The following is a 22,582-nucleotide window of genomic DNA, read 5'->3' as shown; positions in this document are numbered from 1 at the left end:
AGATCCATAGAATGGAAAATAGGAACTCTTCACCAAATAAATGTATAAATAACTCCCAGGCTTTTGATTGAATGAGTGCTTTGAGCTCTGGGGAAAAATATTATGTATGGCAGCAACTTTCCAGTTGTACTCATGAGTAGCATGTCAATTCTTCTTTGCCCAATAGTTCGCATGCCCTCTTCAATATTCAGCAATTATTTATAATGACAGATTTATGTGATTGGAAGAATGTGGGTACACCAGAGGCATAGATGGGCCTGAGTGACAGAATCCAGGGTTTGTACAGGTTTGAGGACTCTCAGGGAAGATCTAGGTTATTGGGTATCCATGAGAAAGTGTTTGGAATGATTTTGTAGCTGTAAAAAGCCCTTATAGTTAAGATCTCTTGTAAAGATGGATAAATGAACAGTAATGGTAACTGGAGTGTGTGTGTGAGGAATGTGCTTTAGCATCTGGAATGCCAGTTAAAAGTTAATTGCTCCTGGTGATTTGTCCCAGTTCCACCATGAATTTTATGCAATTTATTGCAAAGATTAAATGGATATCCTTTAAGTAACAAGCTAACAAGGTCAGCTTATCTCACTGGGAGGTAGAGAAGTGACTCTTTGTAATTCCTATTCCGCCAAAAATGAGAAGACCCCAGTATTTTTGCAATTTATTTGTGACCTCAAGAATAAAATGGGCTCATGCAGATTAAGTAACTTGCGCAAAGTTACACAGCTCGTGAGCAGTAGAAGAGGTCTCCAGACTCCCTCTGTTGGGATCCAGATCCCATGCACTTAGCCATCTGTCTTCCCTGGATTGAGAAATATCAACTGTAGAACAAGTGTCCACAGGACATGGGAGCATATGAGGTTAATTGGGCACGAGCTAGGGCATGAACAAGCTTTTTGTCTTCAGTGCACACTGACAGATACTATTCCTGGTAGTGGTGATGGTGGAAGTGATCCATCCACATACTCTAATTGTTTCCCTTAATGGCTAATAGTCATTAGGTATGAATTATTTATACTTAGGTGTTAGCATTTTGTACCTGGTAATTAGGTACAAAAATGGGAGAGCCACATTAAACAATGTACCAAAGGTCTCTTTCTGGAACTTTCTATGAGCAATAGGTTGGAAATCTAAGTATCAGTGCACAGAAATCAATGCATTATGGCAGTAGAAAAAGCCAGAAAATGGGAATTGGATAAGAAGGATTCTATCTTGGCACTACCACTCTAATATTTGGCAGATCCCTTCCCCTTTCTGGACCTCATTCCCCATCTGTCCAGTGATAGAGTTGAACTGAATCATTTTCCTTTAAGGCCTTTCCAGTTCTTACATTTTGTGATTCATTACATCAAAAATAGTATGTTAGCATTGCTTGTAACCCTCTTCAAGTCTTTTTATGGTTACTGCTAATGGGAATCATTAAATCATTAACAACTGGAAGCAACAATAATTATTTAGTGTCTCTAATATAAGTATCTACCAATCCTTGAATAGTTTTTTTTTTTGTTTTTTTTGTTTTTTTTTTTTTTGGTGAATGTATGAATTACTAAAGGGAGGTGCAGATAGCAAGATGAGGGGTGGTTTTTATGGTTGTTTGTTGTTTCCTTCCTGGCAAATGGAACATAGTGTCTAAACTAGGATCTTTATGTGTGCTGGACCATGTGTATAATGTCAGAAAAGGTTTAATTTAAAATAATGAGATGAAAATTACCTTGTAGAAGAATCGTTTGAAATGTTTAGACTTGAGCAAACGGGTGTACAGGTGTGTATCACTATGATTTTCACAAAGTGACCATGGAAGTTGTCTGGTTCTGACCCTCATGGGATCACACCTCTGTTTGTCAGGCAGAGTCACAGAAGGTCAAGCTGGAAAAGGGCTGTAGTCTTTGCAGAGATAGAGCAGGCAGGGTTAGGCTTCCCCATAGTCAGACCCTGCCTGCTCTTCATTTTGCAGGTGTCCTGGGGGCATCAGAAGCCTCCTCATCTCACTTTTGTGTGCCCTTCTCCCCCAGTGCCTTAGGAGAGAAATTAACCTGCACCTGCCCTTCATGTTTTACAGGCCAGCGCAGGACATCTCATTGCCATTATCAGCCAGGAACTCGCAGCCTCACAGCCCTACTTCTTCTCTGACCTCTGGGGGGTCCTTGCCCTTGCTACAATCTCCACCATCCACTAGATTGTCTCCTGCCCGACACCCCTTGGTCCCAAACCAGGGAGACCATTCAGCTCACCTGCCTAGGCCGCAGCAGCATTTCCTTCCTAATCAGGCTCACCAGGGGGATCATTACCGTCTCTCCCAACCTGGCCTGAGTCAGCAGCAGCAGCAACAGCAGCAGCAGCACCATCATCACCATCACCACCAACAGCAGCAGCAGCAGCCACAGCAGCAGCCAGGAGAAGCCTATTCAGCTATGCCTCGGGCTCAGCCATCCTCTGCTTCTTATCAGCCAGTGCCAGCAGACCCTTTTGCCATTGTTTCCAGAGCCCAGCAGATGGTTGAGATCCTCTCAGATGAGAACCGGAACTTGCGGCAGGAGTTGGAAGGATGCTATGAGAAGGTGGCAAGACTGCAGAAGGTGAGGCTTCCGTTTTGGGATATTAGGGTCTCTAAGTCTTATTTGTGAGACCTGTTAATATCCACATTAAAGTCTCCAGTTGTGAATCCCAGCATTACTTGTGGCAGGTCTTCAGGATTTTTATATCTGAAGGTTAGATATGAGTCAAACTTTGGAAAAAGCCTTCTACCTGTCTACCTAGGAGAAGTAACGTCTTACATTTACACAAGGAGAAAAAAATTTATGCAGTTTTTCCAGACGCTATAGCCCTAAAGAAAACGTGATTCTTTTAGAATTCCAAAAGGCAGTGATACTTCTTGATAAGAATACTGGTGATGCCTGTATAGGTAAAGGATCTGACGGCACCTTAAGGCTCATTGTCTTGGTCACATTTTCCCACATGTGAATTTGAATCTTAAATATAAAAATAAATGTAGTTCCTAGAAAAATCTCACCAGCTAAAGTTTGAGCAGTCCTGCCTTGTTCTGGAAAAGGCTCAGAATACTTTTTCCTAGTGGGAGTTCTCATAGTAACTCTCTTTCAACAATCCCTCCTCCCCACCCTTTGATTTGGTCCCTCCCTGCAGCTCAAATTCAACATCTGCTCTCTTTCTCTGGTGTATGTGGGGGGCAGGAGGGGCTTAACACCACAGCTAGGTGACAGGTGACAGCCCTAGGCTGAGGAAATAGAAAAAGAAGTGTATCTCCAGTTCACATTCTTCTCTGCCAACCCCCCGTTGGGACTTTACCTCTGGAGTACCCCAAGCGAGGAACCTTAGCTCTTGGCTTCCAGGGGCTGCTGGTGAATAGGGTTATGCCTTTGGCCGCTTCTTTGCAGCTTTTGTCATTATGGAACTCATGTGGTTTGGTCTCCCTACAATGTGAACTGTTCAGAGAGGTGAGGGTGAAGGTGAGGGAGGGACAGGAGGATGCCTTGTATTGTCCAGCAACTCTGTCCTTAGGAAACACCAGGAGTGGAAATTTCAGAGGCCTGAATGAAGCTGAGTATTTGTAAACAGACACCAAATCTGGGGGCCTAAAGGAGACAGGGGCTTATTATCAGCAGAGGATTTTTTTTCTTTCTTTTTTTTTTTTTTTTTTTGAGATGGAGTCTCGCTCTTGTTACCTAGCCTGCAGTGCAATGGCGCGATCTCCACTCACTGCAACTTCCGCCTCCTGGGTTCAAGCAATTCTCCTGCCTCAGTCTCCTGAGTAGCTGGGATTACAGGCATGTGTCACCACGCCTGGCTAATTTTGTATTTTTAGTAGAGACGGGGTTTCTCCATGTTGGCCAGGCTGGTCTCGAACTCCCGACCTCAGGTGATCCACCCGCCTTGGTCTCCTAAAGTGCTGGGATTATAGGCGTGAGCCACTGCGCCTGGCAAACGGAGGATTTTTATATAGGAAAATGGCTTCCCTGTCCCTTAGTTTTCCTGAATCTGGATGAGGGTTGTTGGAGTGCTCTGAGAATTGTTTCTTCCTGGCTTTTCCCTGATTTTGTATTTTCACCCCCAAATTTTAACTATATCCCTACCCGTATCGCTTTGGTGAAATAAATTAATTATATCCATACACTAGAAACCCAGTCTGTCTGATTAGGCTAACAGTTGACACCCTCTCTCCAAACTCTCTCTTCAGGGTGATCCCAGCCCATCTTTGATACAATCACTGAAGGATGAACCCAGCTCTAATACGGGCCCTTTTTGCCGAAGGATCCATGGTGATTTTTTGTGTGTGTGGGAGTGGGTTCAGCCAGTGACAGGGAAGAGGGACAGAGAATAGGATTGCTGTTGTTTGTTCCCCAAGATGGGAAAAGATGCCTCAAATAAGTGTAACTGGAACAGCTTGAATGTTGGGAAAGTAGAGGCTGACCCATTGTCGAGGTAGAGTAGAGGGGAAGGTGGAGCAGGAGAGGAAAAGGAAAGTGGGGAAAATTAAGGTAGATTCCAGGTAGTGCTGGAGGAAATGAAAAGGCCTGAGGCTCATGAGGGGAATAAGTAGACAGAGTAAGTCTGGAAAACCCACTGCCACCCTCCTCTCTGCCCCCACCATCACCCAGCCCAAACCAGTGGATATATCCGTCTGTGATGGCTTTTCCTGGAAGGCCCTATTGAGAGCTGTGGGACTTGCCCTTTTGAAGCATAGAATATCTACACAGGGGGTAGGGGAAGGATTAGTACAAGATCTTGCAACATCAGTCTGCACACCTTGAGGAAAGGGACTGCCTTCTAGGTGTTGCATTCTGTGCACAACCGGACAGTCTTGAACTGTAAATGCTGCCCAGAGCAGACCAACACCAAGCCTGCTCTTTCAGATGGAAATGTTTATCTTCTCTCCCCAGCGCTTGAGTTTCATGCAAAAGCTTCATCAGGCGCAGGCCTTGCAGATCTTGTCTCTAAATGCCATTCACCAGTTTTCACCTTCTGTGCTGCTATCTTGGTGCCATCTGTGAAGAGAAAAACACTTTTGAGTCTGCTCTTTTCTGTGGTGTAAGCCTTATTTGTTTGCAGGCAGTCCTGTCTCTGGCAGAATTTTGGAGATGGAGGCGGGTTGAATCTGACTGGTTTGGCAACCTTACCTTTCCCCTAGTGTCCCATTAGGGGCCTGATATTTCTCTCTTGAAAGTACCCTGAGCTTTGTTAAACAGGATAGTGGAAAACACAGAAGCAATGCAGAATGGTTGCAGAGTCCAATTTAATCTGAAAATTGCTTAATAGGCCGTGGGTTTATTTGTCTTATACAAATTATATGCAAATATCTGTGTGGTTATTATATGTGCAATGGAGCTATACTAGTTACAGAAAGACTCTGGAGTCTAATTTCTCATTTTCTTCCTGATTGTGGCTGATTCAGGGCAAGACCCTTTCTCTCTGAGTTTATTTTCCCCATTTTATGAGATTTGCAGGAGTGTCATAAAACACAACTCTGATTATGAATTTCTGTTCAAAAACCTATACTGGTTTCCCATTGACTATGGGATAAAGTCCAAATGCCTGGCATTAAAAGCATTTTATGATCTGACTCCAGTCTATCTTAGCAGCCATATCTCGCCAGGTTCCCTCTGTGTACCCCACAGTGTCCAGCCAAATTAAATGACTGGTCGTTCTGGGAATGCATTTGCTTACTCAGAATAGAATACCCTTCCCCTCACCTCTGCTCATTGAAATCTGACCCAGCTTTCAGGATCTGACTCTAAATGCCACCTCTTCTCAGAAATTGTTCTCCTCCCCACTTCCCCAACCAGGAGTAACTTCTTCCTTGTCTGTACTTTATGGCACCACTTCTACTTTTCTTAAAGATGTATCTTGCCCTATATTCTTTCATTTGATTGGATTAAAACCTCCTTGAGGGCAGTGAGAATGTTCTCATTCATATTTATACACCTCCAATAGTACTTTAAAGAGTTCATGTAAATATTTGGCCCTTGGTAAATGTTTGTTAAATTGAACTGAACTACTTCATGAAGCTTGGGGTTTTTAGGGTTGGTTTCTGCTGCTGACAGTTGATCTTCAGAGGCAATTTGACTTTTCTCTCTACTAAAATGAGAAGAGGCATCCTGTCTAGGCAGATAATCAGTGCAGACTGGAACCAACATGTGAAAGCCCTTTGAATGCTTTGGAATATCTACATACTATATATATTATTACTAATATTTTCAAAATTAAGAGTTTTCTTCAGAAATTAAAATCCTTTATAACTATTTATAAAATTTATTCTATCTTATCATCTCCTCTGAAGGCAGAAATTGTCTATTTTTTTAACCCGAGGAAAGACCATGACACCATGAGTTAATTACTAAGCTTATGGTTGAAGGTGGAGATCCTTTCTTGAAACTTTTCTCATCTCACTGTGTTATGCTTGTCTCCTGGCCATCTGTGAGCCCTTGGAGAAGCTGTTAGCGAGGATTTGCCTGTTTGTTTTCAGACCATTTTCCCCATCAACCTCCTACCATCACCACCATCGTCTTTTTTTGTTGTTGTTAAGGTGGAGACAGAAATCCAGCGCGTCTCGGAGGCATATGAGAACCTCGTGAAGTCATCTTCCAAAAGAGAGGCTCTAGAGAAAGCCATGAGAAACAAGCTAGAGGGCGAGATTCGGAGGATGCATGATTTCAACAGGGATCTGAGAGGTGAGGGAACCAAAGGACTTGTCTTTGTACTTCTGAAGCAGCTGTAGGGTGGTGAAGGGAAGGGCTGAGCAGGATCCAACTAGGGGTTGTCCAACCCACCGGTATGGGCAGTAAATGGCTGGGCATGTGCCAGGCTAATTTTTTGTGACTGCAATAGTCCTCAGTCCCAAGCTTGATTGATCAAAGTATGGATGCACCTCACTAGTCTTCTGAGTGATGAGCTGATGTGTTAATCAGGCAGGATCCCTGCTGGGACTCCTGGACCCACCTGGCCCACCCCCACAATAGGTGCTGCCTCTTCTTTTTAACAGGTTTTACAGAGGCATGCCCTCTGACTGTGCAAGCTTGAAGTATAATGTCCTCTCTTATTTCCAGGACTGACTGACTCCTTTTATTTTTGACTTTCACCTGATAATATTGAAGACTTAGGGAAATATTTCTACTTTTAAAGTGCCTTCAGCACCTTCAAAACTGCTAACCTTGGGGATGGTACTTTCTTTTTTTTTTCCTTTTTCTTTTCTTTTTTCTTCTTTGAGTTGGAGTCTTGCACTGTCGCCCAGGCTGGAGAGCACTGGCATAATCTTGGCTCACTGCAACCTCCACCTCCCAGGTTCAAGTGATTCTCCTGCCTCAGCCTCCCGAGTAGCTGGCTGGGATTACCAGCATGCACCACCATGCCTGGCTGATTTTTGTATTTGTAGAGATGGGGTTTTGCCACGTTGGCCATGCTGGTCTTAAAACTCCTGATCTCAGGTGATCCACCCACCTTGGCCTCCCAAAGTGCTGGGATTACAGGCATGAGTCACTGTGCCTGGCCAGGGATGTTACTGTCTTTGAATTTTGGTTATTTTATCTTTAAAGTCAGGGGGCCCAACTACATGCTGCTAGTTGTCCCTTTCTAGCTTTGACATTACATGAGTTTAAAGACTTTATAATAACTGTGATACTCTTTTTTTTCTGGTTAATGAAAGATATCTTTATATATTTGGGGATGGATAATTTCATTGAAATTTAGAATTCTGCACTTAACTTAGGTTTTGGCAGTGAGGAGTGAAAGCATTAAATACTTACCTCCTCCTCCCCGGCCATGGTCTAGTATTATTTTGGGATTCACATTTGCAAACTCATGTTAGTCACCCATTCCTGTTTAACAAGAAGAAACAGGCTTGTTTTACCAAAGGTCAGTATTTAGAGGGCCAATAGTATGTGCTTGAAAGTTTATATTTGAGACCCTGTTGATTGTCTCCAAATTCCACAGAGCGTCTAGAGACTGCCAACAAGCAACTTGCAGAGAAGGAATATGAGGGGTCAGAGGACACCAGAAAAACCATCTCGCAGCTCTTTGCAAAAAGTAAGTCTGCAAGCTGCAGAAACAGGTATTAACGTGTGGATGGGAGCAAGGTGCGTGAAAAGATTACACTGTTCTCTTTAGCCTTTTAGAACAGCCAGGGCAGAGTCAATATCACCTAAGGATTGTTTTTCCTATTCAGGCATGAAGTTGGAAGATTCTGTTCTTTTCCTCCTAAGCCAAGAAGGCTGCTTGCTACCACATCTCGTCACATCACATTGGTCCTTCAGCATTAAACTAGAGAAGCCCCTTGAAATCCCTGCTAGTGTCGTTGCTACCTAAATAAAGAGCCTTACTGAACATGAGGTCCCTTCATGTTGAAGGGATTTTCTTAGAAGATCCTGTGTGTTGGCTCTGGTAGAGATGGGATTAATATGCAGGATTGATGATAGTGTTTGAAATACTTCACCTGTACCTGGGGCTCCCTTTGTTAAGCATCTAGTATTTATTGTTACACAGCAGCAGATTGCAAGGGTAGCTAATCCTATGGCCTGAACTAGTGACTCTGGCTGCAGAGTTGGAGGATGTGGGGGAGGGCAGAGCTGTGTCTTCCTCATAATAGTGTTTCCTTTGTCTGGAAATACTCCTAGGACCATGACAATGAATTAATCCTCTTCTTTATCAGTCTCTAATGGACCCCACCCAGCTAGACAATGTCTTAATTATTTCCAGTTGCCTTAATAAAACCAGCAATAAAAACTTCATAGTGGATTGAGTCCACAGGGAGAATTAGTCGGGGGGAAACAGATGAACTGTTCTCATTTCTGCAGATGCCCATAGCTAGTTTCCTCTACCCCCAGCCTCCCTCAGTGTAGCTCTGGCTGTAGTTGTGCTCAGTAGGGATTTGTCAGTCTCTTCCATCTTTGCTAGGTCTCCAAATGACCCTTTCAACTCATTCCATGCAGCTTCTAGCCAGCTTTTACAAGTTCGTTTGATCTTCACTTACAATACTGCCCTCCCTTCCTGGGTTGTTCTGTTGTGCTCTGGCTTCAGAACAGGTTTTTTCTTTTTCTTTTCCCTGTACCTCCTGTTCCTTTGTCAGCATATCTTAGAGTAAGGAATGTAGTTTTTCTGGTGTCATCAGTGCCTAGTATAAATTTTTGTGAAATTGCTTTTGTGGTATCACAGTTGCTGTCAGAGCTAGTTCACTGGCAGAAAGAGGGTGGCAGACTCTCAGATCAAAACAAAACAAAACTTATAGATTCTTTGTTCTGGATCAGCTAGATCATACTCCTTTCTGTATGGAGATGGTATTTCAGGTGTCCTAGGAGCTCTTTACAGGTTTATAAAATGTGGTAACTTAGTAAATCAGACGGTATTACCGGCAGGGCAAAAGACTGTCAAATGGCTCTGGGAAGGAAAAGTGAAGTTCACCAACTAGCCAGGGAAGAGGGCATGACTCTTGTCCCTCCTAATTTCTTTCGGCTTGGGACACTGACAGGGCCCTGCATGGTTGGAAATGTGGCAGGAGAAAGGAAAGCCCTCTCGAAAAGCCTCTCTGGGGAATGTACTGCAGGAATCCTAGAGAACCCAAACCAACTCAACCCTAGAAGAAGGCAGCCTGGTATAGTAGAACCAATCTGGGCGTAAATAAGGGCTCTACTACTTACTTACCAACTGTGGGACCTTGTGCAAGTTAGTCAAGCTGTCTGGGTCTCTGTTTTCTCATATGCAAATTGGAGAGGAGAATAGTACCTTCCTTGTATGGTTGTTCTGAGGATTAAGCTAGTACAATACCTGGTATGCAATACATATTCAACAAATGTTCCTTTCTTTCCAAATGCAAAGTCAGAGTGGAAAAGAAGGTGAGGCTGCCCTATTGAAGTTTCTCCTATAACTTAAGGTTTAAGTCTCCAGATGAAGAGCACTTAACCTCCAAAAAATCAAAACTACTTGTTTGAGTTTCTGGTGTGAGGTCTGTCTTAATTAAGAGGAGAGGAAAGACACGGGACGTAACTACATGTGTCATGGTCCCCTGTAGTTATAATGATTTGATTCAGAAACATGGAATTGCTAATTTTATAGGTCAGGTGACTCTCAACTTTCTCATACTAAAAATTAGTGTACAGAATCTGTTGTATCACAATGAAAGATTTTGAAGCTACAGATTCTCATTACTAATCGTGGTGATGATGATCATCATCTGCTTTATGTAGTAAGTTCCTTTGGTGTTGGTTATGCTTTCTAACATTTCTTTCACTTAAACAAATCTTCTATCTCATTTGATCCTTACAAATATTGTGAGGTTAAATAAGATGGTATTGTTACTTCTGTTTTACCATCTAGCATTGTTGATTCTTTCTTAACATGTCTATCTTTCTGCTTATATTATTGATCTGATCTTGCATGCTGTCTACTTTTTTTATTAGAGCCGTTAGCATATGAATCATATTTGTTTTAAATTCCCAGTCTGTTAATTCCAGCATCCCTGCCTTATCTCGGGGTCTGGTTCTGATTCTTGCCCTGTCTTTTCAAACTGTATATTTTACCTTTTAGTATGACTTGTAGGTTTTTTCGTGTGTGTGTGTGAAATGGCAGACCTGATGTATGGGGTAAAATGCAACTGTGGTAAATAGGCCTTTCAGGTTGTGATAGTAAAATCTGGGGGAAAGGGAAGTGCTCTAGACCTATGATTAGGTCTCAGTCTTTTAATGAGCCTGTGCCTCTGGACTGAACTTCACAAGTGCATCTCAGTTTTTTTTCACCCCTTTAGGTGGTGCAGGATCACTAGAAAGGGCTTCAGCTGGTTATTTCCTTCTCTCGTGTAGAAGACCAGAGCAGACTGGAGTTGGATGTTTCCTTTCCCATGGGTCAGTTAGGCTCTGGAAACAAACAAATAAGCAAACAAAATCCCCAAAACTCATAGATTAGGTTCTGGTTAAATAGTTTCTCTTGAGGGTAGGCCTTGTTAAGAACAGAATGCTCTGGCATATTTCATAATGGTTCCTTTTTCCCTCCCCTTGCTGGAATCACAAGGGGTCCATTTCACAAATAGACTTCTACAACTAGGACCAAGCAATGAAATCTTTAAGTGATCATTTGGGAAGAGTGAGAATTACTTCGTTGGAATTCAGTGATATCACTTCAGGTGTAATACTCTGATATTCTCATTAGCTGTGGGTACCGGAACAAGGTACAGCCAGCCACTAGAAGAGGGCAGATTGAGAGAACAGTATATGGACCAAAGTGTAAAATCTGTTTAGAGATTACTTATAAATCTGTATTCACTTACGCAAATGCTAGCTTGTGATCATGTTCCTTCATTCTCCTAAAAATAATAGTTTTGGCTACTGTCTCATACTGGTGCTTTCTTCCTCTATTTTTCTTATATCCATCCACAGATATTTATTAAACCCTCATTATATAGGTGCTGCTCAACTGAGCTCTCTTTAAAACCCAAGCCAGAAAGACCATTATCTGCCCACTAAGCTCTTCCATTCTAAGGTCATAGAGTATATTTGTATACACATATACACACACATGTAAGTATACATATACACACATATGTTTTTGTATATATGCAAGTATATATATATATACACATACGTGTTTTATATATATGTATATATACATATATATATAAATGTGTGTGTGTAAGCACACAAGCATATTGGATTACTTTTTTTTAATTTTTATTTTTTTGAGACAGAGTCTCACTCTGTCACCAGGCTGGAGTGCAGTGGCGCTATCTCGGCTTACTGCAACCTCTGCCTCCCGGGTTCAGCCTCAGTCTCCTGCCTCAGCCTCCCGAGTAGCTGGGATTACAGTCGTGTGCCACCACGCCCAGCTAATTTTTGTATTTTTAGTAGAGACAGCGTTTCACCATGTTGGCCAGGATGGTCTCTGTCTCTTGACCTAGTGATCCGCCCACCGCAGCCTCCCAAAGTGCTGGGATTACAGGCATGAGCCACCATGCCCAGTCATATTGGATTACTTTATTTTTAAAAAACTGAACTTTCAAATTCTAATAGGCTTTAAGGGAGAAAAGGAGATTCACAAATAGAGGATGTTTTTTTCAGGTGAAATGGCTGCCTTTCTTCCTCTGATCCTGATGTTTTCCGTCTAACTTTGCCCTGTTCTTTACAGTGTTCCCTCCACACCTAGCCTATCCTACCGGAGAAGGAGTAGGATAAAAGCATAAGATGGCTTCCAGTTTTACTGTATTATCTTTTAAAAGACATTGGATTCTCAAGAGAAGCAGATGCTGAGTTAAAGTGGGTTGGGTTAGGGGGTGGTGTTGGGTTAGGTTTTCCGTGGAGAGGACATGTTGTCAAGTAGACCTGATCTCAGTTACAAAGTGATGTTAGTGTGTGAAGGATGGGCTTGAGCTTTTATCCAGTTTATGAAATGTCATTTTTAGCTCTATTTAATGTACTGTCATGAGGAAACAATTGGGAAAATGTTTTGAGCTCAATTGCTCTTTTGCCAATGTAAGACAATTTGGAAGAAATAAAATTGAGGAGACGAGCCTACCTTTTCTTCTGAGGGCTGTGTGTGTGTGTGTGTGTGTATTCTTTGTGTAATGCCTAATAATTTTTGGAACACGTTACATCTATTTTCTCATTGCTTCTGCTCAACAACCATTAAGTTGTTAAGTGACTTTTCTGAATTTCTACAAGTTAGTGATAGAGCCAGTGATAGAGTCCAGATCTTGGGTATACTGGTTCTTCAGGTGTGCACTAGAGCAGTAGGCTATCTAGTAACAGGTATGATATGTCAGTTTTGCTCAGGTAAGGCTTTGAGCCAGCTCCAGACTGGCAGTGTTGATGTTTAATGTCCTGACAGATAAAGAAAGCCAGCGTGAGAAGGAGAAGCTGGAAGCAGAGCTGGCCACTGCCCGTTCTACCAATGAGGACCAAAGACGACACATCGAAATCCGAGATCAGGCCCTGAGTAACGCCCAGGCCAAGGTGGTAAAGCTGGAAGAAGAGGTATGGTTTCCTCAGGTAGCACATGAGCCTGCGGGTGGGAGGGCTGGGAAATCAGGGACACTGGGCTCCACATTGTGGTGAATTGGCAGCTACATAATCCCCAATAGGGAGGTGCCATCTGCTGCTCCTAGTTTCCACTGTGCTGATGTGAGTGGACTTTGCTTTCTTTTCTCTTCTTGGTAAATTCTTTTCTTTTGCTCCAAAATAGGAAATCACCGGGGTCAAGAAACAGTTTCCATTTGTTCATTCATATAATAAGCTCACTGCCCCTGTATTCCAAGCTCTTACTATATACCTAGCCCTACCGTAAGCCTATGACAGATATATAAATATAGATATAGATATAGATGTATAAATATGTATATGTATAGATGTGTATTTTAATTTCTGCCCTTACAGGTATTTTAAAACTTTGTAAAACTAGAAAATAATTCTAGGTAGCTTAAAGTACTCTAAGGATTTTGAAATCTGAACAGCCCTTGTCTACCCAGGCTTAGTGGGAAGTCAGTCCCCTCTCAGATCAGAAATGATTCTTGCTGGCCATATCTTTTACTGTTGGACTTACTTGGCAGATTGATTTTTGACTAGAAGCAATCTTGGGAGGTCTAAGACAGGATGGGACCCAGGGACAGTTTACAGTTTATTTCAGAAAAAATGCACTGGCCAAGAGCTGTGCTGTGGTTCTCAGTGGCCAGTTCTAGCGAATAGTTACGTGGAGGAATGGACTTGTCATTTATTTGTGTGCAGAGATGAAGCCTTCCCTTGACAAATGCAAGGGCCCCCAAACTATTAAGCATATGATTAATATGTATCTGATTAGGCTTGACATAGATGCTATTTGATTGCAACACTAAACTGTACTCATGTGAAATAGAGGGAAATTTGCTGCTGGCTTGTCATTAATTTATCTTGGATGTCAGTTGTTATTGCACTGGACTACTAACTCTTAGATGTTTTGCCCTTCAGGGGATGGGTGTGTTCCCACAAAAATTGATGCTAAAGTGTAACTTGGTAAAGAAAATTTCATATCTCACAGACTTCTGCTCTGAAATTTGAATTGTTTTAAGTGGAAAAATAGCCTTCATCATAAAAAGTTGAGAAATTTGTAGATTTGAAACAAAAGAAATTTATTAGCATTTAAAAAGCATTCTGGCTATTGTATATGAGGTATCTTTACTGCCTTCATTCATTGCTTGCTTCCTTTCCCTCAATAAGAATAGGTCTAGTTCCTGGAGATTTCCCAACTTATCAATTTCCTCTGCTTTCTTTTTTGGATATTAAAATGCTTGTTGGAGTTAGGCTGTAAATTCACACTTTACCAGTGGGTAGTGCTATCTAATTCATGATATCCCTTAGCCTGACTTGCTAAAATATCAACTTCAGGTAGTATAAAATCAAGTTAATATCTTGCTTCATCAGTTGTCTATATCAGAACTATGCTAAGTTGCTCAACAGAAAATGAGGAAGACTTGTACTTACCTGATGTCTAGGTTTAAGGAGCTTATCGCATCCTTTTGCTACACCCCATATATTCCCTTCCCTCACATTTTTGTGAGGACATTCCAGAGAAAATTACAGGATGGGGTAAGATTGAATTCTTTTAGAGAAGGGCAAGCTAAGAGACCTGCTGAGAAGAAGTAGCTTGCTGGTGGTCACATGGCCAGTCTTGGGTAGAGCCAGAAATAAAACTGGTATCTCATGACTCTTCATTCCCTAAACCCTGCTGCCTTTCTCCCTGTCTGAATCATCCTTTGGTTCACCTCCCAAAAAGAAAATGTGGGTGCTTGTTCAGATTTAGTAACCTCTGCATCTTTTAAGTTTTTAAAAAATTTCTTCACTCGTTGGGCCTTTCTTTTCAAAAGACTATGAGAAACTTGTCCAGACTGCTTTGAGATTGGGATGTACAGAGAGTCCTGCTGCCCCTCCGGGAAGGGTGCTCAGCCAGTTGGAAATGAATGGGGACAGAGTGTCTGCAACCATTTTTCTTTGCAACATCTGAGGGCACAGTGGTAACTGGTTGTTTTAAAATAATGAAAATAATATATGTGTTGGGAGAAAATGTTCATTTCTAGTTCCCACTGGGCAGCCCTCGCTGAAAAGGTTGCCTGAAATATATTTCTGGCTTCAGACTTCTGAGGCTTTTCTGGGCATTAGTCCTGGAGATTTTTAGTAGTTTTCCAGGGGACCTCCCCAAAATATGTATGTAGCTTTACAATATAAAGAAGTTCTAAGTATTGAGCTGGGATTGAATGATGGCATTTATTTCAAATGAGGTCATCAATTATTGTTAAGTTCTTAGTCCTCATCCAATTTGTGCTTTCACATGGAGTCTAATTGTTAGGAAATTCTGAGTTGCTCTTGCTAAAGGAGGTGAAACCTTTGACTGGGAGAGCAGGCTTACCACCCTCTACCCAGCGGAATCTCAGAGGCCATGTGATGTCTTCCAGACTTTTAAGCCAGCTCACTTGTAGCACATATAAAGGCTTGGAAGACCACATCTCAGAGAAAATCAACTGGTTCTTATTTCCCTTTTTGTTTTAGCAGTCTCTCAGAGCTGGATTTGCTCCTGGGCGCTGTTTGTCGTGTCTCCTCTATATTGTTCAAAGGAAAACATCCCTTTTGCTTATCCTCAGATATAGGAAATTGCTAATTAAAGTTTTGCTTTGCTGCTGTGACTCAATCTTCATTAGGCTTTGCTCTTTCAGGGCTGAAATTTCAAAGTTTGGAACATCATGAGGGAGGTATTTGAGGTAAACAGGTAGTTCTGGAACAGATCTAGGAAGGAGCTTTCATTGTGATTGCTTCACAAAATCATTGAACATTTCTAAACTGAGAAAGGTATTCATGAATAGAAGAGTTATCCTTCTGTCTGTTGGAAATGGCTCAAGTAAGGCTGTGTTTGAAGGCAGATGGATATGTTAGATAACCTACCTGTGTCCCATATAAACAGATAATTTAGTGATGGCTTACAAATGGCATCATGAACTTTCCTCTTTTCTCGAACCTTAGAAGTTCTTCCAAGGAAAACCTTTCTAGCCTACTTAGCAAATCAAAATTAGGGAAACTTTCTCAAATTAGACCTTTTGTCAGGAGACTATTTTTCTCAGCTTTCTAACTACAAGGTCACTCAGGTAACTACTTCTCATTGCATTAAGGTGGTCAGGGAAAGGTTATGACTACTTTAATGGTCAGAGGACCCTTGCATTTATTTATGTCTTTCTCTTTACAAAGACCTCATTTAGATGCTTTTCCTGAAATTCATTCCTTCTTGCTAATCTCATTAACTCTCTTGCCTGAGGTTCTCTACAATCACTGTGCTCTAAACTCTACATAGAAATGTTGCCTCAGGCTTACAAAGAACTTTCTCCTGCAATCACAGCTTCCATTTGCTCCCAAGTTCAATGCATTCTTTCATGGACCTGGCTCTGCTGACATCCAGGAAGGAGGTATCTTGCTGGGGAGGGGGGATAGCACTGTAATTATAAATCAGACCTGTTTTCTTGGTGAGTCACTCTGATCCAGGCCTTGAACCAGCGTGTACCCTGTGCCCCTATTGCAGTAGCAGCCAAACGAGGTAAATGGTGCCTTTCCGTCCTTGCCCTTATCTTTCTTTCGGGACACGTAGGTCCTATTGAAGTGGAGGCTCATTAAACTCCAAGTCAAAAGAGCTCTGTGTCCTACAGCAACCACGGTATTCTCCCATTCAAAGACAGCCTCCCCACCCCCTACCAATTTGACCTCGCTGGAGATTTTCGATGGATGTCTGGCATATCCTCTCACAAGGCTCAGGGCAGCCCAGGCTTCTGGCTGGCTGCTGTCTTATGATGATCCGGAGTGGAAGCGGCTTGGGTAATTGTTTCAGGGATGGTGGGAAAAAGGCCTTGGCAAGATCAAAGAGGGAAGATGCTGCGGGTGGGCTGCTTACTGAACTGAGTGCACAGGAAGGGAGAGTGTTGAATGTGAGAGGGCTGGCAGAGAGAGCCAGTGAGCCTTGTTCTTTGGCTTTAGGCTAGAATGAAAGCCATGGAGATTCAACAAGAAGGGGCCCAAATGTTAACCTTTTCTGAACTGCAGTGGCTAGTGATGATTTAGATGTCACATTGATAGCTCGTATTGGAGTAGCCAGTGCATTTTCTAGAGTCCCGTTGCAATTCTACTCAATTCTGTAAGGCTAAATTCATACCGTTTTACTCCATTTCCACCATTGTTCTTAAGGGCTAATATTTTCCCTTCTTTCTAGATCTCTTACTAATTTGATTTGTCTTTTTGGTTTTAAAGATACATAATTTTCTGCTATGACACCTATCCACAAAGCATCATAACCAATTTCCTCCTTCCCTGATATTAGAGGAAGATGTCATAGGCATAGATATTTATATGTCTAATACTCCAAAATAATTTTCAAACAACAATAGGATTTCATTGGTGAAGGTAAATCTTATCCAGTGTTTTGATGGATTATAGATTTGGATGGAAGATCCAAGGATGTGAATTATGTGTGCATTTAGAGTATTGATAAGATACAGATAAAATACATATCCACCCAGGAATCTTCCAAGGTGTTCTGCTGGTGCATTATTGATTTATTTGAAGGGCATTTCATCTAAGGATGACATTCTCCATATTTATCTCAGTGTATTTTATCTCTTTCTTTCTTTTCTTTTCTTTCTTTCTTTTGTTCTCATTATTTATTTATTTATTTATTTATTCATTGAGATGGAGTCTCGCTTTGTCACCCAGGCTGGACAGCATTGGCCTGATCTTGGCTCACTGCAGCCTCTGCCTCCCGGGTTCAAGCTATTCTCCTGCCTCAGCCTCCCAAGTAGCTGGGACTATAGGCATGTGCCACCACGTCCAGCTAATTTTTTGTATTTAGTAGAGATGGAGTTTCACCATGTTGGCCAGGCTGTTCTCGAACCTCTGACTTCAAGTGATCCACCCGCCTCGGCCTCCCAAAGTGCTGGGATTACAGGAGTGAGCCACCGTGTCTGGCCGTATTTACTTTTAAGTAGGTGTTTTTCCACCCAATGTGTTACAAGAAAGAAATTATGTCTACCCCCAAATAGAGATGGAGTGATCTCTCTGAGCTCAATTCTTTCAGTCTTTCCTATGATTTTGGCTTTTGGAATTCCTAAATTGGAAGCCTTGTGGGTTTCTCTTTAGTCGCCTTTACAACATGAGCCCTATTTCTGAGGTAGCAAGTTTTTAGAGGTGGTTCTTTTTACTCTTCAATTCTTTTAATATCTACCAGTGGACCACAGCCTACTGGCAATGGACAGAGGCAGCTTGCTAATACCAGGGTAGTGTTACCAAATTGCTTCAGCATGAACCCTTACTTGGATCCAGTGGCTCCTGGGTAAGACTAAATCAGATCAAACTAAAATCAGGCTCCTGGAGCAACATATAACCAGTGGTATGAAGGAGAATAGCAATAAAAATACACTTCAGTTGTGACATTTGTATAATAGTGTTTGGAGTTGTGGACAATACAAGGGAAGAGGAAAATTAGACAATGAAGGCACTGGACTTAGTTTTATATTTTTAGCCTTAATGTCCTTTAGCCAATGGAGTGTTTGTATATGTTGGTGGTCATCCAGCTAGTATTAATAGTCTGTCCTTTCTGCCTACTGATCTGTATTTTCTTGTTTGTATTTTTTAAACATTAAAAATATTTACAGATATATTAGTATATCCCCAAAGAACCTTGCAAGTGTTATCCTCATTTGACAGATTAAGAAATTAAAGTACAGACAGATTAGGTGATACAGTCAGTGATAAATTTAGGAGAAAACCCAGATCTCTTAAATCTAAAACATTTTAACCCTGTTCTTTGTCCACTAGTGAATAAATGGGAAGCTAAATGATTAAGTCACTTCCTTGCAAATGGCTAAGACAAATGGGGCTCTAGAAGTAATTTTGTATACAGCTATCCTTTAAAAAATAAGTTTGAAAGACACCCACAGTTGTTGGAAGGAGGGAAGAGATGCCATCACGTGGTATTCATTTGCAGGGATCAGATTTTCCTGAGTCAGAAGGGGGTTAAGAGATCTGCCAAATACTTGGGAACTGGTTCAAAATATTACAGAAGTGTAATGGAAAATCATATGATTGATTGAGCTCAAGAGTATTTGCCTTATGCTTCAATAGATTGCCTTCCCACTGTTCTTCCTCTCAATTGTATGATTTTCCTTTAAAAACTTATCTCTGAATAGGAATGATATGAAATTCTTATCTTGACTGGGCCAAAGTGAATACATTTATGAGGTGTGTGTTTGTTGTTTGTATATTTGCAGTGTTGTAGATAAGCTATACTATGCTCATTTTTGTTCTTGAATGTAATAGTTATTTAATATTAACTGTTCACCAAGAATATAGTGACCAGTAAACTAGAACTAGAACTTAAGAGAGACACCAAGGAAAATAGAAGGGCTCTACCCTTAAGTGGCCTATGGATATTGCCTTCCAATTGAAGCAGAAACTTTGTCTTGTTTCCCGCTACATCCCTCCTGCTCTCATTTGTAGAATAGGGCCTGATGCATAATAAGCATTCAGTAAATATCTGTTGAATGAATGAGTGAATCCACACATGAATAAAATCTTTAAAAAATGACTGCTAATAGAGTACACATGATGAGAAGCTATAAAGAAAAGCAGCAATCAGGATCAGGTAAGATTATTCAAGGAAGAACTCTTGGAGAGTTTAGTGATTTAGTAAGGAGGGATAAGAAATGATCAGACCAATATGAAGTTTGAGTATTTGCATAGTAGACCTGGTAGAATTTTAAGACAGTTGGAGCCTAGATTGATAAGGCATTTTTAAGAGCCATATCTAGGCTGAACAGGTGAGAGTGACAGTAGACTGGTGAACGTAAAAGCATCAAGTAGTTTGAGGTATGGATGAAAGAGAGCAGCTCTGGTCTAAAGAAGAGAGGAGGTAGGTTTAAAAGTGCCTTGGATATTATAGGTACCTAATAAACACTAATTGAATGGGTGTGCTAGCAGTAGATTAATAGGTTGCTTTTTCTTTCTTTCTTTCTTTCTTTCTTTCTCTTTCTTTCTTTCTTTTTCTTTCTCTCTTTCTTTTCTTTCTTTCTATTGCTTTTCTTTTTTTCTTGTCTTCTTCTTCTTCTTCCTCTTCCTCTTCCTCTCTCTCTCTCTTTCTCGTCTTTCTTATCTTCCTTTCTTTCTTTTTTTGACAGAGTCTCTGTCGCACAGGCTGGAGTGCAGTGGCGCGATCGCAGCTCGCTTTAACCTCCGCCTCCTGGGTTCAAGTGATTCTCCTGCCTCTGCCACCCAAGTATCTGGAATTATAGGCGTGCACCACCACACCCAGCTAGTTTTTGTATTTTTAGTAGAGACGGCGTTTCACCATGTTGGGCAGGCTGGTCCTGAATGCCTGACCTCAAGTGATCCACCCGCCTCAGCCTCCCAAAGTGCTGGGATTACAGGTGTGAGCCACTGCATCCAGCCAGTTGCTTTTTTTCTTAAATGACTATTTCAGGAAGTCTGTTATAGCAGCTGTCTATAGGATGGACTCATGGGTGTGTGTGTCTGTGTGTGTGTGTGTCTGAGTGTATGTGCATGCATGTGTGTATAGATCAGGAGAGCAACTGAAAGTAAGATCTGTTAGGTGTTATTATAACTTAAACTGTGTTGGCTATGAACATATAAAGAAATGAAAGAATATGAGAGATGTTAGAATTAAGACATAGTGGTAGATTGGATATGGTAGACAAAGGAAAGAGGGAAGAATGATAATTCCAAGATTCTGAGACTGGAAAAATTAGGTAAGTGATGATGATGATGATGACTGAACTATCAAAAGGATGACATTTTGAGGAAAGATGAAAGCCATCTGGGGCATGCTAAGTTTCAGAGTGAGAAATCTTATAGTCACCTAGAGGTCTGTGACTGAGGATAACATGATAACATTAAAATATTAGTGTGGCACAAAAGAGATCTCTAGTAGTGCTACAATGTTGAGCAAGGTTTCTGAACATTACTGACATTTGGAGCTGGATAACTCTTTAGTGGCGGTGGTAGGATGCTGTCCTGTGTATTGTGGGCTGTTTAGCAGCATCCCTGGCTTCTAGTCACTAAATGCCAGTAGCACCCCACCTCCAGTTGTGACAACCAAAGATGTCTCCACACATTGCTAAAATGTCCCCTGGATAGTTGGGCATAGTAGGGGGCAGTCGGGATTGCCCCCAGTTGAGAACCATTGATATAAAGGCAAAAAAGGAAACTACCATAGATTGGACCTTGGAGTACAGTAGGAGGCGGGAGTCAGGGTAGGGTTAGGGAGAAAGTGGATCTAAAGATCAAGCCAGGGGGTAAAAGGGGTTTAGGGATCTACATTAAGAAAACACAGAATTGGAGAAAGCAAGGAAAGGATTTGACAACTTCTTGAAAGTTGGCATTTGGTAAGAAAACTTTAATAGATGAAGGATTTACTCCATTCACTGAATGTTCAGGAGGGATTTGGCTTAAATGATAGATTTACTTGGAATCTTCAGGGCTCGTGGGTACTGGTCTCTAGATTAGAAACTAGAGTGACTAATCTGTGGTCCTCACAACTCATTTTATGCACAAACACTCGAACCACTATCTTGGCTTTGGAAACTCTTTAAGTGAACCTTCAGTTCTTTGAACACTGAAAACAGAAAAATAAATCATCTAGGTTCTTATGACAAGAACACACATTATATAGTATGTCTCTTGCATGTACATACACACAAATTAAAGCATAACTTTTGTTTTTACACCTAAGAATGTGACAGTACAGAATCTTAGGACCCCGTTTGGCTGAGCCCTCTTGGATATTGGTCAGTGTTGAAGGTGAAAACAGGATTCTGATTCACAACCTATTTGGGAGTTAAAGACTCTTATAGATCTTCTGAGATCATGTATCTAGTCCTGTTTATTTTTTGTTTTGTTTTGTTTTTTGTTTTTTTTTTTAACTTCTGAAATCCTGGTGGGGCAGGGCATTCCTAAGAGAGAGAATATCATGTGCAAAGGCAGTGAGGGGTGAAATATTATGGGCTATTCAGGAGCCTTAAGCTATGTAACCATACTGAAGCATCAAGTATGAAAAGATGATGGAACAAAATAAGATGGGAGGCCCATTCTCTAGGGAAGACAGGTAACAGACAACAAAAATGAACATGAATACAACACACACAGAGCTCTGGCAATTGTTTTTTCAAGTGAAATTTTAAATAGAACCCTAATACGTAAAGCACATAAAAGAGGAGCCATCTGATATAACCCACCCACCATAGTGGCCCCTCAAGCACCTCCACCAAACACTAGGACTCTGCATCACCATTTGAAGACCTCTCCAGGGGTTTGCCAACTTTTCTCTAAAGGACCATATTGTAAATATTTTGGGGTTTGTGGGCCATGCAGTTTCAGTTGCAACTTCAGCTGTTCGACTCTGCCATTGTAGCTGTAAGGCAGCTATAGACAAAATCAATGGACATGGCTGAATTTTGGCTGCTGCTGACCATTTTGGTTTGCTGACTCCTGAAACCCCCCTCATTTTTTTTAAACAAATGAGGTCTCTGTAGCTGAGAATAGAGAAACAAGTTGCTATTAATAGAGCTAGGACTAGAACCCAAGTCTCC

General features: G+C 41.5%; 1 protein-coding gene across 2 annotated transcripts in view; it reads left to right on the top strand.

The window, feature by feature from the left end:
* The window catches only part of AMOT (angiomotin), a 66,102-nt gene that overhangs the window by 23,073 nt on the left and 20,447 nt on the right, over positions 1–22,582 (top strand). For both annotated transcript variants that reach the window (XM_009235186.4, XM_024241041.3), the window contains exons 5-8: positions 2,054–2,570; positions 6,533–6,677; positions 7,936–8,028; positions 12,811–12,956. In XM_009235186.4, coding sequence (XP_009233461.1) covers positions 2,054–2,570; positions 6,533–6,677; positions 7,936–8,028; positions 12,811–12,956 — 901 coding nt within the window. The remainder of the gene's footprint in view (positions 1–2,053; positions 2,571–6,532; positions 6,678–7,935; positions 8,029–12,810; positions 12,957–22,582) is intronic.

Source organism: Pongo abelii, chromosome X (genome assembly GCF_028885655.2).
Source record: "Pongo abelii isolate AG06213 chromosome X, NHGRI_mPonAbe1-v2.0_pri, whole genome shotgun sequence".
NCBI classification, from domain to species: domain Eukaryota; kingdom Metazoa; phylum Chordata; class Mammalia; order Primates; family Hominidae; genus Pongo; species Pongo abelii.
The sequence above is the reverse complement of the archived record's forward strand: the minus strand, read 5'-3'. Positions and strand labels throughout refer to the sequence as shown.